Source organism: Molothrus ater, chromosome 8 (assembly GCF_012460135.2).
Source record: "Molothrus ater isolate BHLD 08-10-18 breed brown headed cowbird chromosome 8, BPBGC_Mater_1.1, whole genome shotgun sequence".
NCBI lineage: Eukaryota > Metazoa > Chordata > Aves > Passeriformes > Icteridae > Molothrus > Molothrus ater.
The window spans coordinates 20,662,253-20,676,779 of NC_050485.2; the positions used below are offsets into that span (position 1 = coordinate 20,662,253).

Sequence of the window (14,527 nt, forward strand, 5' to 3'; positions counted from 1 at the left end):
CTGCTTGAAACATCAGAAATAGCCATCATCTGCAGTTGCTGTTTCTGTGCTGTGCCCCAGCTGGCACCTGGCAGTGTCTATAAATGAAAAGTAATGAGGAATGAAAAGAATGAGAGGAGATCTAAATGGTTTAGTTCTAGTTTGGGGAGAATGCTTGTAAGTGTTTGTGTTTCTTTCAAAAAGGCTTGCCAGACTTCAATTAGGGATGGATGTCAGCATCAGTTACATTTCCTTTGTTGTTTGTTAGAGATAGAACTCACCAACAAAAATCGAATTGTAGATTTCTATCTGAATATCGCTTATTGCTCATCAGTGACACCAATATCCTTACATTAGAAAAATTATTACTTTATTTTAAAAAAGGTGGGCTTTTTCCATGTTACTGGTTTTATTCTATGTCATTTATTTGCTAAAAAATCTTCACACATGCATGCCAATAAGATCCAACACAAAACTGATAAGTACAAGTACCTGAATTAATTTGCTTTTCATTTGATCACATTTAGGTGAATTGATTAGAGCATCATGGATATTCCATGAGTCTTGAATAAGGCTATAGTTTAAAAGATCATTTTATTACATATTTCTACTAAAAAAGGTGCATTTAAATTAGGAAATTACATGGACTGTTGCTATTATGATATTTCTTCCAAGCAGATGGACTGAAATGAAAACATTCCCATTTTTACATAGTCAAATTTCTTAAAAATCTGTGTCTCTTATTCTTTTCTCTTTTTATGGAGGCATTTAGATTTCTAGTTACAACTTTGATAAATTAGAGAGTACCTAATATGCATTAGCGTGAATTTTTTCAGCTTTTAAAGTTACATAGCTCTTGTAGGAGTTGTTGAAATCCTTGTTTGCTGCCTCTGGAGAATTTAACTTGTCTGAAGCCTGTGAGAGTAAACAGATAACCAGTGCACTAAGTGGGAAGTATAGGAAGCCATCAAGCACAGCTGATCTCCTGTTCAAGTGGAATCCCCTTCCACCATGGAGTTGAATGAGCTGCAAAAACCAGTCTGTCCAGTCAGCTGGAGGCTGAAATTTCTTGAAGTGCCAGGTCATATAAAAGGAAACAACTGAAAAGTTTGAGGAAGAGCTGTCTGTCTGATTTGTGATCTTAGAGAGACAGAAGAAAAGAAGAGAGGCAGATAGAAAAGTCTATGGCAAGAGGGTTCTCCAAATCTTCACGCACTCAATCCCAGGCCCAAAGGCCATTCCAGAGTGATGAGGAAAGTGAAACACAGAAGGGCATATATACACCTAAAGCTCTGACTGAATCTACATATCTGACTACTAAAATACTTGTTGTATGGCTCTCAAATACTTGAGATTGCACTCCAAGAAAAGGGGTTTGTTGAGAGAGGACCTCACCAGAGCAGCAGCCCCGAGAGCACCCAGGCAATGGGGGCTGCCATGGCCCAGGGCAGGCAGGCAGCCCTTGTGTCAGGTACAGAACTACAACCTCCTCCTTCACAACACCTGAGTCAGGACCTTGTCACCATCTAATGTTTATTCTCTAGTGCTCTCTTGGGATGAGCAGATACTAGAAACACTCAAGGACCTCCATCAGCTAGTACTGTAAATAAAAATAATGAGTAATGCTTGTCTTACTTGGCATTGCATATAATTAAAGATAATCAAGAGGTAAAACTTAAAAGTTGCTTCTTTAACTACAAGCTCCAACTCTTCATTAAACCTGCTTGGGATCTTTTTATGCAAAATCAGGTTTGCAGATAGAAGTGCAGTCTGTGTTACTGCTAATCTTTGAAAACACATTTCAGCAATAGATATTTTGAGATCCATTTTAATTGTAACTTGCATAGACTGGATGGGACCCTTTGTTCAGGATCTTATGGCACATAATAGATTTTCAAAGTTCTGCAGACAGCAAGTTCAGAAGTCTTGGCTGTAGGTGCTAATAAAAGTTTTAGGTTTCTTACAAGTACATTAGAAATTCTTACATGTTGGAAGGAATAATAATAAAAAAAGGACAGAAAACTAAACCAAAACTCTTTAGCCCTGTGTTGCTATTTTTGTAGCTAAAAACTCCAGTAATTCAGAATTATCAGATCAAATGACAAAGGGGTCAGTAGCTGTGATAAGTGCTTGAAGGAAGGTGCAAAGTTTTCCCATTACAAATACCATACATCCTGAAAGAAGGATTTGTTGTGCGCTTGCTGCACTCAAGGACTGTCAGAGCTGCCTCAAGATAAAACAAAATGAAACAAACCCACCCTCTCTTTGATCTGGTCACAGCTCAGCTCATGAGGAATATGTGATGATGAAGTGAGGATGATGGGTGGACCTGGCCTGTGACACATCCCCACCTTCAAACATCATCTGAAAGCCTTTGGCTCTTTTGCATGCACACTATCCTACAAGAGCTTTCCAAATAGGTTTTAAAGAGAAAAATGAAGAAGAATAAAGTGTGCAACAAGTTTTCAACTCAGATGTGAGATGAGGTACAGAGTCCCTAGACTTGAGGAAGAGGAGTCTGTCTTGCTTTCAGACAGATTTGTGTAATATGGAATGGGTTCTTTTTCAGGTAAATTTAAATACTTGGCATTAGAAACCTAGCATGAGATTTATTAAGTGCAAATTTAGACGTAACACAAAAAATCTCCAAAAATACCCACTTGCCTCAGCTATAAGGAAAGAACCACAAAACAGAAAGCAACGAAATTTGGAGAATAAAAGCTAAGTTATTAGAAGATACAAACCAAAACTCAAAGAGCAGAAATTTAAAAATTATAACAGCTACTTCTGTTAATTAAAAAAAACCCCACATTAGAATTTGAAACTGAAGAAAGAATAGCATGTTCAGACCACTCCTTTATGGCTTCTCACAGCACAATTATCCCAGCTGGTCTTTGTTTTGTGTTTCTATTATCCTTCAGTTTTATAAATAGCTATGCAGGCAACCAAATCAAGAAAGAAAGTTATTGTTTCTGGACAAAGGGAGGACTCCTGCTTCCTTTTGGGGAGAGAACCTGCTTACCTACAAGGGGATTTGTAAAACTACTACTTGAGATTTTGAAAAGCATGTAGCTCTTTTGTTGAAATATCTTCTCAAACTGAATTAACACACCAGAAAAGGACCACCTTTCCTATGCCAGGCTTCCATGAAAGCAATGCTCCTGCCATGGTCTTTGTGGAAGAACATGGATTTTGGTGAACTGGGTGTCTTTTCAGATGTATTTTCATATTACTTGTCATTTTTGTGCCTCAAAGACAATGCAATTAAATGTTATAAAACAACTCTACCCCCTTCAACTTCACTTCTAATTCCTCAGTAGAAAGCAAAAAGAAATACCAAATAAAGCAAGCATCTCATTAAACCTCCTTCAGGTGCTTCAGATCTCCAGATGCACACCCATATATTCTACTGGAACAGCAAGAGTGGGAGCCTCTGCAAGGAATGGCAGGTTGAATCAGCCACCTGGGTCACAGCTGGTGTTTTCTAAGGCTGTGATATGTGTAAACTGCATAAAAATGTGTACGAGAGACAGCTAAATCCTTGAGGTGCAGTCAGATGTGCAGTCAGTGCTACCACTTCAGTAGCTGCTGGTCCAAGGTGGCCTTGGAGCCCCCATCCACTCGGGGACTTTATCCCCCCCTGCAATGGCTTTCTTGGTGGGAGAAGAGGAAGTTTGGAACTGGAGGTGGTAACCTGTGGCACCAAACCATCCATTCAAGGCACTGAGCCTTTGATATTTATCTGTAAAGCTATCTCAAAGCTGACAAGAAAAGTTCAAAGAGGTTTGCTTATTGGGAGAAGTCAATTACAGCTACCTATCTGAGAGGAAGAGGAAACAAGGAATTGTTCTCACCCGTGTTTGAGAGATGCACAAGGGGAAATGACAATAGTTTATATTCATTTAGACAAGAGTGTTGATTTCTTAAAGTCTCAGAAACATCCTGTTCTGCTCACTTTTGAATCATCCACTGTTTTGCCTAAAGGCAAACCCCATCGTTAGAGCAGGTGTGTGTTTACATGGTACACACAGAGGCACAGAAAGGCTAAATATTGATTGCATTTTTCATCTTCATTTGTCCTCTACTAATCTTTACAAAAAAGCTGTCAGTCCTCCTTGTACTGGTAAGTACTAATATTCACTGAGTTAATGAAAAATGTAGCATGCAAAGGAATAATACATTCTTGACAGAAATCATGCCTAACATGAAAGTAAAAAGTGTAAGTACTTTGAGGTGATTGGGAGTTTGCATATTGAAAGAACCCATTCTAGGTTTCCAATACTAAGCATTTGAATTTGCCTGGAAACAAACAAGCAAGCAAGCAAACAAAACTTCCAAGGTTTGGACACCTCTCCCCTCTTATGCAGATTGCTCTTCCTTTATCCCAACTGAATAACAGTGAAACTGTAGGGAATACAGAAAATAAGGTAGTACAATATGTAAGTGAATATTACATGTCACTCCTTGACATAAAAAGATAAGCTATGTTTTCTGTTCTGTAACTGATCTGCTCTGTCTTGAGCCATTTTTTGGTTTGCTGATCTTTTTTGCACCAGCTCTCTGGATGTAAGTTAATGTTTTAAAACACAAAACAAAAAAAACAACCCCCACAGAGAAACCACATTCACAAGACTTACTCCACTTTTCTTGAAGGTTTTCAAGCAGCAGGAAGAAATTCAACCCATTCAGCTACTCTAAAATGCAGTTCCAGTTAAAACTAAGTGAGTGCTGTACCTCCCTGAAGGATTAGTACCCTACAGCCTGGCCACTGAAGGAGAACAAGGGCAGAAATTTACAAGACTTAAGTGGTTTTTATAGTTCAACAAGAAGAAGCAGCAGAAAGACATTGCAGGGAAATGAATAAAGACAGGATCTGGTATGGACCCAGAATATTCCCACTGACAAACACTACTGTACTTGGGCTGAAAGTGTTCTTGCTCAAGCTACAGAAGCATTATACCCATCATAGATGTGGGGTGGCACTAACAGAGACCTAATGGAGGCTGCTCATGGATCAGTTTTGTTTGTTTTGTTCTGAAGCCAATCAAATTTTGTTAAAACTCTGGAGAAATTCCCTGGCTGGTCCCTAGGTCACTTTAATGGAGCCCACGTGGGCTGCCACTGAAAGGGGAAATTCCACTCCTCTCTGCCCTAGGTGCTTCCCCAACTATGATGAATCATAGGAATTCCAGCTGGGAAATTAACTTCTTTTTTCTTTTGCCAATTCAGATATCAGCAGGATCAGACCCAGCTCTGTCACGTGGTCATTGGAGCCCTGGTGCCAGTGAGAGGGCAGAGAGAGGCAGGGTGAGCAGGGGCCTCGGGAGGGTGGAAGAAAGGGATCTGCTCTTTTGGCAGCAGCTCAGACTTATGCCAAATTCAACTGGCCATGTAGCTACAGCTTCAGTAGCACTTCACTGCCTCTGTGCATCTTGCAGAGATGCCTACAGCATCCATATTTTAAGACAGGAAGGAAACACTAAGACACATGGTATAGCCTCTTCTATTAATAGCTCACTTCACCTGGTGTTCCCTTGAATTAAGCTTGAAAAACATATAGTCATTTTCATATTACTGCCTCATAATACATATGAGTACATTATGTACTCATTATAATTTACATTTCACATTTACATATAAAATACCTTACTTCAATTCTTTTTAAAGTATTTACCATGTAGTAATTTATGTTGAGGTCATAAACCTGTAGCATTGCACATCTGGCTTTGCTTATGTCAGGAAAATAAACTTGTTCAAAATGTATATACTAACCAATTAGGATAAAGATGCTAATAGAATTTTCAAGCTTCTGTTACTGTTCAGTAATTGATTACAGCTGGCACAAACCAGACATATCTACATTGCATCCTCTTACAGTTTACCAAAAATCTAAGATGATACCTACAGCCAAATGGGAAAGTACTGTCCCTTTCAGCTACTGTTTTCCATCAATTTTTCAATCCTCTTGTCTGCTGAGCATATAAACTAATATAGTTTTCCAGTGGGGCGTTTTCATAATGATTTATGATTGTCATATTTGCCTTCCAAAAGCAAAGCATCTGTCACATTTTCATGTCCTGTGCAGTACAAAGATTTTGTATGATTCTGTAAAACACAAAACTGTTTGTTCTGGAATCAACATATCACTGGGTACCTGCAATATCAAATTATGATTTAATATCTAGCACTCTACACAGCTGTGTGGGGCACATTTATAAACTAATGGTAAAAAAAGAGTTTTGCCATGTTTGCTAGAATGTTTTTTCCCCATGGGCATGAAAATTAATTTATTGGGTTATTTGCTTGGCTCTTAATAATTTATTATTTTACTGAAAAAAAACAAAAAAAAACACCCTAAGTCATTAGATCAAATTTAAATTTTTCACTTCTGCTGAGTAACTGACAGTTGCAGGCCAAGGATGGTGTCACTTGTCATTGCTATGGTTGACAAATGCTCCTACTCTGGACAGTTATTTTAGCAGTTATTTTAGCAGGCCTTTAGTGTCACTTCAAGACCTTATTTTATTTGGAACATAATTTATTTGCCAATTACTTAATAATTTTGCCAGCACAAGAAGAATGCAGCTATAGGTACTACATAAGCATAGCTGATCTTGTGAACACATTACACCCTTACACTGCTGTCTACCTGCAGAGACTAAAGCAGGGCATCTCTTGATAGTTTCAATATTATACTGCATCATTTTGTCCACATTGCCATATTTCTGTTTAAAACACACATAGATCACAGTCACACAAACATACTCTCTATAAACAGCATTATAGGCAGAAATAAATCCTATGTGGTGGTTTAGTTTGGGTATCTTCCCTCCTTCAGTTTGTGGGTGGGTGCTTTTTTTTGGTGGGTTGTTTTTTTTTTTTTTTGTTTGTTTTAAATAAAAATTAGTGTGTTTCAGGTTTGGTTGTTTTGGTTGGTTGCTTTATTAGCCTGGGGATTAGTCCAGATTGGATGACATAGCTGGAAAGAAGAAAAGAAGCTTTAAAGGGATTGGTAGAATGAAGTGGTTGTGCAGAGAGAAGGAAATAAAGCAGGACAAATATAGATGGGATGGAGGCTATGTTGTGCTGAAGCAAGGTCAGAGGAAGAAGCAAGAGGATTTGACTGGAGAAGTCCCACTGAGTGAAAGAATAGATTTTTGCAGTGGTATTTGGGGAAGTTTGCACTTCCTATCTCATTTCATTCCAAAGTCCAGAGATGAGAGAGAATTCATGAACTATTTAAGCTGACATAAATTGTGCTTTGTATGGCAAACAGGACCTAACAATCTTACAGAAAAAACTTTTGCTTGTGCTCATCAGCGCAGCACATGCAGCTGGTGTCCTCCTTTCCCTGTGCCTGTGAAACTCAGCTTTGAAGACTGCAAATCACTCAAGTGGGATTTCATGTGACCTTTTATGTTCAGCCTACACTTTGCTGGGCTAAAACACGGGTGTGCCACAAAAGCTGCTGCCACCACAGAGTGATACTGTGAGTGGGAAGCTGTCAGGAGACACTGGAAGCTGAGACAGGAGGTGGCTGTGGGTGGCAATGGGTGCTGAAGAGCAGAAGACCTTCCCAGCTGTTATCTCCTTAGGGCAGATTAGACTTTTGCTAGAAAGGGGAGATCTCCAGAGGTGGAAGAGCAGAAGTGAGGCTGAGAGAATTGGGATTGTTCAGCGTGGAAAAGGCAAAGCTCTGGGGTGATCTTATTGCAGCCTTTTAGTAACTGTAGGGGTGTATAAGAAAGCTGGAGAGCAGCTGATTACAAGGGTAAGCAGTAATAGGACAAGGGGAATGGCATCAAACAGAGCAGTTTGGATATTAGGAAGAAATTCTTTACTGTGAAGGTGGTAAGACACTGGAACAGGTTGGCTTGAGAACTTGTGGCTGTCCCATCCCTGGCAGTGTTCAAGGCCAGGTGGGATGGGGCTTTGAGCAACCTGATCTAGTGGAAGGTTTCCCTGCCCATGGCAGAGGGATAGGAACAGGATGGTCCCTTTCAACACAAACCAGGGAATGATTCTATCATTAGCAGAGCCTTTCCTCTGGACTCTATGTAACTAATGAGAGGTTGAGATGTTAAAATTGGATGTGGGCTTTGATGCCTAATTCTGTCATGGAGAACATTCTATAGGTTACTTCCAGTTCATTTATTGCTTGAGTTTATTTTTGTTCTTTTGTCCTGTTCAAGTTCACTGAGGTAAAAAACTAAGTTAAAATTTGCCTTGAAAAAACAGATTAAATTTCTAAAACTGTTTGCTACCACTAAGAGAAATTTGTAGAACTACTATAATAAAACAGTACAAAACTCATATTTGGATATTCCCCAAACATTTTCTCCAAAAGTAAATGCTCCCTATGGTAAAGCATCCTATACATAGGATGAAATTTGAGATAATAAATAAAAGTTCAATCCCAAATGAATTATTTTTTTTCTACTATACACTTTCAAGAAGACATTGCCAGAAGATCCTCTGTTAAAGAAAAAGGTCTAGCAGTTACAGCCAAACTACCAGTAGAAAATTAGTGAAGACTATAAACACATCCTGGTTTGACAGACAACAGACATTCAGGCCTTAAGGAAATCCCTCTCGATTTTCATAGAATTAGGATTTAAACCCTTCTGTTTAACAACGGGGACTAATACAAAGTCTTGCAAAAAACCCCCCAGACACACTTGTTCAACCTGAGAAAAGTAAATTGCCAGTTTATTTCCACTTCCTTTTAAATGGACATTATGCTTGGAGATAGGGATTTTAAACCTTTGTTTTTGCTGGGGGCAGAGAAGGAGTGCTGCAAATTAATGAAGTCATGTGAAATTAACATGAAACTGCTCTTGGAAAAGGCTGTTTTCAATCTGGAACTTCCTAGCTGCATGACCTTAGGCAAGTGAAAGCCTGTGGCACACTGGTTTGTGCCATGGTTTGCCCATCACCACAGTGGTGATGACGCCTTCAGAAGGACTTTGTGCTACACAGCAAAGCCAGCTGTGGGCAGAGGGTCATCATAAGGTTTGTGGTCTTAAAAAAATGTAGCAAGTCTGAAAAGATGCTGTGACACAGTCACATATAGTAGCTAGAAATTATTTAATAGGGAAGTTAAACCATAAAAGAGTTTGCAAGGTTAGTGCAGACTTTTCTTTTGAGCTTCTAACTTCCCATTACCCATGCTGCCTACTGTCCCTGATCATGAGTGCATCTATTTCTGTATGTTTGCAGCATAATTTTTTTTCCTGAAGTTCAGACTGAAATCCAGGCACACTAGAGCTTGCTATGGCAGTATGGGTATTGCTCGTGTATTCACTCCACTCTTTGGGAAACCATTCAAAGTACCAAATTACTTCTAAGAACCACAATTTAGTTTATCTCACAATAAATAACCAAGCCTTTGAATTAATTTTCCTGACTATAAGGAAGTGGTTAGAACACACAATGTACTCTGAGGGAATATTTGTATAATACTGTGCATACCTTATGAGAAACTATATAGAAATTAATACCAGAATTCCATGAAGTTCCAGCATTCCTGTCCAACTATTACTGAAGTTGAGTGGCTTAACTGCAAACAATGTACATACCACAACATGTTAGGCAGACAGACATATAAGAACATTTAAAGTTCTTATTGTAGCAATAAACTTAACAAATGGAACATGTTACGAATTCAGATCTGATGTAAGATTTGCTAATGCAACAAAAAGCTAGGTCTGGTAGGCTCAACTACACCCATGGAGAATAGTTGAGCTTAGCAAAACCACATAATATCTAGCTTTTCAGGTCTACACTTAAAAAAATAAAAAGAGCCTCTCTCAGACTCAACAGTAGTGCTTTTTTAACTTTTGCTGCAACAAAGCAGAAATTTTAAGAAAGTTGTCTTTAAAAATGCAAACTATAATCACATAAATTGAAACTGTGTTTGGCAGGAATGTTTCTTGGCATTGCATCTTAGCATATGAAGAAAAGTACAATTTTGACATAACCATTTAGATCATGTAACATTCAGTACAAACTCTGAACCACCTATGTGTGTTCCATAGAGACAGGTGTGGAATTAGGAAGTCAACTGCACTGTTAACAGGTCACAGAGCATGAGGGGGTACCCAGGTGTTTCAAAGATGAAGAAGGCTGCTGCCACATTATGCTGATTTCTTCCTGTATTTGCATATCTCTCTTAAATTTATCCTGTGAATATCTACTCATGGAAAGCTCTGCCTTCAGGTTTTAAAATTCTGACACCAGTAAGATTTTGTAGCCACATATCCAGGTTTCTAAGGAGTATTTCAACATGCTCAAGTCAAAGCATGCTGTCTGCTGTGTGTGGTGAGAACGCTCACACACTTGAGAAATGGGTGCTCCTTCCTTCCCTGCACAAATCAGTTGAATTGGCCATGAGTAGAAGAGAAAAACTAACTTGTAATACTTCAGGTTAATACTGGAAAGCAGACTACTTCTTTCTCTTTCCTATTTTACAACAATATTAAAACCTCAGATGAGATGGAGAGTGTAGTCTATGTGAAGGTGCAGCAGAGGGGTGGTGCTGCCTTTCAGGTTTAGGGCTTTTGAATCAGTTCACCAAAAAGTTGTGGGCCATTATAACTCTCACACATAGACCCACTTTAGATACTTGAAAGTAATCCTGCTTTAATTGTTTGCAAAAGTGCAGGAGAATCCCAGCTACAATTTTATGACAGCCGAGGGTATGTTCTTAATGTTTTTATGTACCACTAATGGACAGAATCAAGCTTTCCATCTTGTTTCTCAACTTGTTATTTAGCTAGTTTAGACCAACACCGAGCTGACACCATTGAAACCAGTTCAGGCTACTTAAGGTGGTAAATTGCAGGCAATGAGGAAATTCCCTGCGTTCTTCCCCCTGTTCATTGAGCCTTCCACAGAGTCCTTGGCTGGGCTTAGGATGCAGCCTGCTTGGCTTTCATTAGCTGTGCCTGCCTGAGGAGCATCAGTGTCACTGCAGCTCTGCAAGTACAGCCCCAAACAACAACATTGCCAAGTATGGGGAATCTCGGTATCGATAAACTGCATTCCATCAAAATTAGCTTTACAAAAGATTATTCCAGTTTGCATGAAGGTTTCTGGGGAGAGAGACTTGAGAAGGGTTTATAAGTTAGTATTGAGTCTTGAAGTATGACTTATTTTAGGACAAAATATTTTTCAGTATTTCATTCATATTTTTTCAGAGGAGGAAAAGAATTCCATGTTACCTTAACCTGAAACAGAACTTCTTTTAAGCATTCAGAAATACAGAAAGTCACGATGAGACTCGAGGTGCCAACTGTAGCAGCACACGAAGCGAGACACACTAAAAATACTTCAGTAATGGCCAGCTTCTGCTTTTTTTCCTCTCAAACCCTGTATTTAACATTGTTCTCCTTCACTTAGGAACATTTCCCGTTCTCCAGTTCCCTCTATTCCACCAGTTCTTTCGAAGATTAGGAAACATTACAAAACTTAACTGCAAAAGCCATCTTCATGAGACATTAAAGCATTAAGCAATTAATTAAGCTTTTCTAATTTGCATAAGACTCATACATCATAATGAATTACACAGTATTTCCTTACAGCTTTGAAAATAGACACTTTGAAAATATTCCTTTTTGCGCCGCAGGTGAAACCGACACATATTTTGCTTCGAAATCTGCGTTATCCACTCCAAACCCGTGTTTACCTCCCGCACTTCCTTGCGGCGCCCTGGCCAGCGGGTCAAAACGGGTAAAACTCTCTTTTACTCTAAAACCCCTGCCAACTTCCTCGTGCCTCGGCAACTCCCGATCCCCCCGCGCTGCGCTGCGGGAAGCGCCTCGTCCCACCGCTGCCTTCCCACCGCTGCCTTCCCGCAGGAGCCGGGCGCGGACCAGCCCTACCTGAACTTCTCTCCGGCCGGCACCGTCAGCCTGTTGAGCTTGTCCATGCCCGTGAGCGCTGCCCCCCGGGACGCGCTGCCCTCGGCCCGGCACCTGCCGGCGCCGCCTCTTCCCCGGGCCGGGCTCTCCCTCCGCCGGGTCCCGCCGCGCTGCCGGAGCCTCTCCCCGTCCCGTCCCACCCGCAGGCACCGGCAGAGGAGGGAGCCGGGGCTTGGCCGGCCCCGCCCCGCCCGGGGCGCGTACAGGTGGCTGCGGAGGCGGGAGCCGAGGAGGAGCCTTCGGGAACGGGGGCGCGGGGCCCCGCTGATCCGCCCCTGCCGCCGGAGCCGCCGGGCCTCGTTGGCTCGGGGCGGCCGAGGAGCGGCCCGGCCGCGCTGGTTGAGAGGAGCTGAGGAGCGGCCCGGCCGCGCTGGCTCGGGGGAGCTGAGGAGGGGCCTGGATGGGGCGAGCCCAGCGGGCCGTGCCGGGGCCGGTGAGCCGCTCGCTGTCACCTGTCCAGCCCACAGGGGACTTCACCGGCTGCGGGGAGAGATGCGAGGCCTCGTTCCCCTCCTCCTCCTCCCCGCTCCTGGTGAATTTGTGCCAGGTGGGAACATGCTGCGAGGGAACTTTTCCTTTCCCGAGGTTGCCCAGTAAAAGCAAGAGAAAACGACCATCTTTTCCCCCATGCTTTTGAATCTAACTGTAATGGAAAAAAAAAAGGTTTCTTACCCTATTTTAAAACTAATTTAAAACCCTGATCCTTTCAGAGACACAGCAAGGCTGTTCCCACCCAAGGTACGGGCAGCTGACTGTGTTTTATGGCTCTGGTATCTCTGAGCTTGGGACTTTTTGCTCAGTCTTAAGCTCAACCATATTTTCCTCTATAAAGCTGAACTTTGGAGGCAGCCAATTGCTTCTGAGGGGCAGCATAGGCAGTTGCTCACATCCAGCCATTATTATTATTATTATTATTAGTAGTAGTAGTAGTAGTAGTAGTAGTATTAGTATTAGTATTATTGGCTGATTCATTTGAATTCTGCACCTTTGGAGGATGGCTCTTACTGCTCCTCTTCTGTATCTTTGGCCTCTCTGCAGCTTAGTTTATAACCTAAGGCTGTTCTAGGGAAGAAACCTTGTAATTTTTTTTTTTATGTGTGCATCTACATCATGTTAATATATTTTGATATGTACAATATGCTTTGGGGACACACAAAGGAATTTCTTGGTGGGATTCTGATTGCCACTTGGCTAGGTTTTCCCGTGGAATTCTTCTCCCCAGACAGTACTGACTAAAGTTTTTTTCTTGTGAAACTGAAGGAGTAAAACAGAGTTTCCTGGTTAGTGCAGGTGACTCTGGGGAAATCGCCTGCCAGGAGATTTTTGTCTTTGATAGCAGTATCGTTGTGATCTTGGCAGGCTGGTGTTTTTGGTCTCTGAGCTTTCAGCATAGGAATTGCTTGATGTTTGAATACAGTATTTTCTAGGCTGGGCTGATAGGGTACAAATTGCTTGCTTTTTTTTGGGGTATCTTAAAAGGTTTGGCTTTAAGAAATAATATAATGTTGAATGTCACGTAATACACAAAACTGGAATTCCACGTTGCGTTGTATCTGGTTGTGGTCCGGTCAACTTTGCAATTTTGCTCCCTAAAACTTATTTTCAAAATTAAATTAATTTTGAATTAGTTAAAATTCACACTGACAGTGTGAAGAAGTAGATGGGAATATATTGCTGTGTCACTTTCCCTTTCGCTTATATAATCTTCCCACTTATCTGAACACATATCAGAATAAGAGATTTGCTCAGTAGGCTCCTGCAGTGGTTTCCCTTACACAACAACTCCTCTTGCCAGACTGTCGCAGAAATCCTGGGCTGTTTTCCTTTGGGATCTCTGGGGTCTGTCATCTGCAATACTGTGCTGGTTTAACCTTGTTTCTTCCTGACTCAACCAAAGCTACAGCTTTAAAACTCTGCAGTGCCAGTGCCGAGGTTTTCTCGCCTGTCCTTGCGGTGCTGTCACCTCCCTGCTCCCAGGAAGGGGTGGCTGCTGATGTGTCATGCTCAGGGCAGTCCCCCAGTCCTGTGCACGCAGGGCTCAGTGACACTTTGACTCACACAGGATTTCTCATCCTGGTCATCTGCTGGCCCCTGTGTTTGTGTAGCTATGCTACATGGACTGGGGAAGGAGTCCACTACAAACAGATGAGCAAAAAGTCACAAAAATCGGGGTTTTTAGCTGCATCAGTTCTTTGGTTTGATTTGGTGCACAGATGTTTGTGAGTGTGCAGTGCAGGGTGAGCAGAATAGCGCATGTGACTTCTTAGACTGGTACTGCTGCCAAGAAGTTACTCCTAAAAAAGTCTTCATTACATAAGACTTGTTCATGAGATTCTGTGGCACCTGCTTAGCTCTCTCTGGTCTGCCTCCAAGTCAGCCTGGGGCTATCTGCCCCAGTGCTGAAAAGGCCAGTTTGGGTACAACGATATAGAAAATCCACTAGAGAAAAACCTTAAATAAAGAAGGGCATGGCCAAGTCCCTCCAAACAGCCCCAGGCCTCTCCTTTTTGCTCAGCAGGTGTTTGCAGAGTCTGAACTCCTGGCCCATGTTGAGACTGATCCTGTCTGTGGTCAGGTGGATTTGTACAGCCCATATGGACAGGGACACGCTGCAGTGTCCAGCTGGC

At 41.6% G+C, this 14,527-nt stretch overlaps 1 protein-coding gene across 6 annotated transcripts in view; it reads right to left on the reverse strand.

The window, feature by feature from the left end:
- The window catches only part of BLNK (B cell linker), an 88,354-nt gene that overhangs the window by 30,355 nt on the left and 43,472 nt on the right, over positions 1–14,527 (reverse strand). The window contains exon 1 of one of the 6 annotated variants that reach the window (XM_036385768.2): positions 11,862–12,202. The exons of 4 other annotated variants lie outside the window; for them this stretch is intronic. In XM_036385768.2, coding sequence (XP_036241661.1) covers positions 11,862–11,908 — 47 coding nt within the window. In that variant the 5' untranslated portion in view covers positions 11,909–12,202. Of the gene's footprint in view, positions 1–11,861; positions 12,203–14,527 lie in introns of those variants that run through there. One more of the 6 variants, XM_036385766.1, reaches the window with a different exon arrangement.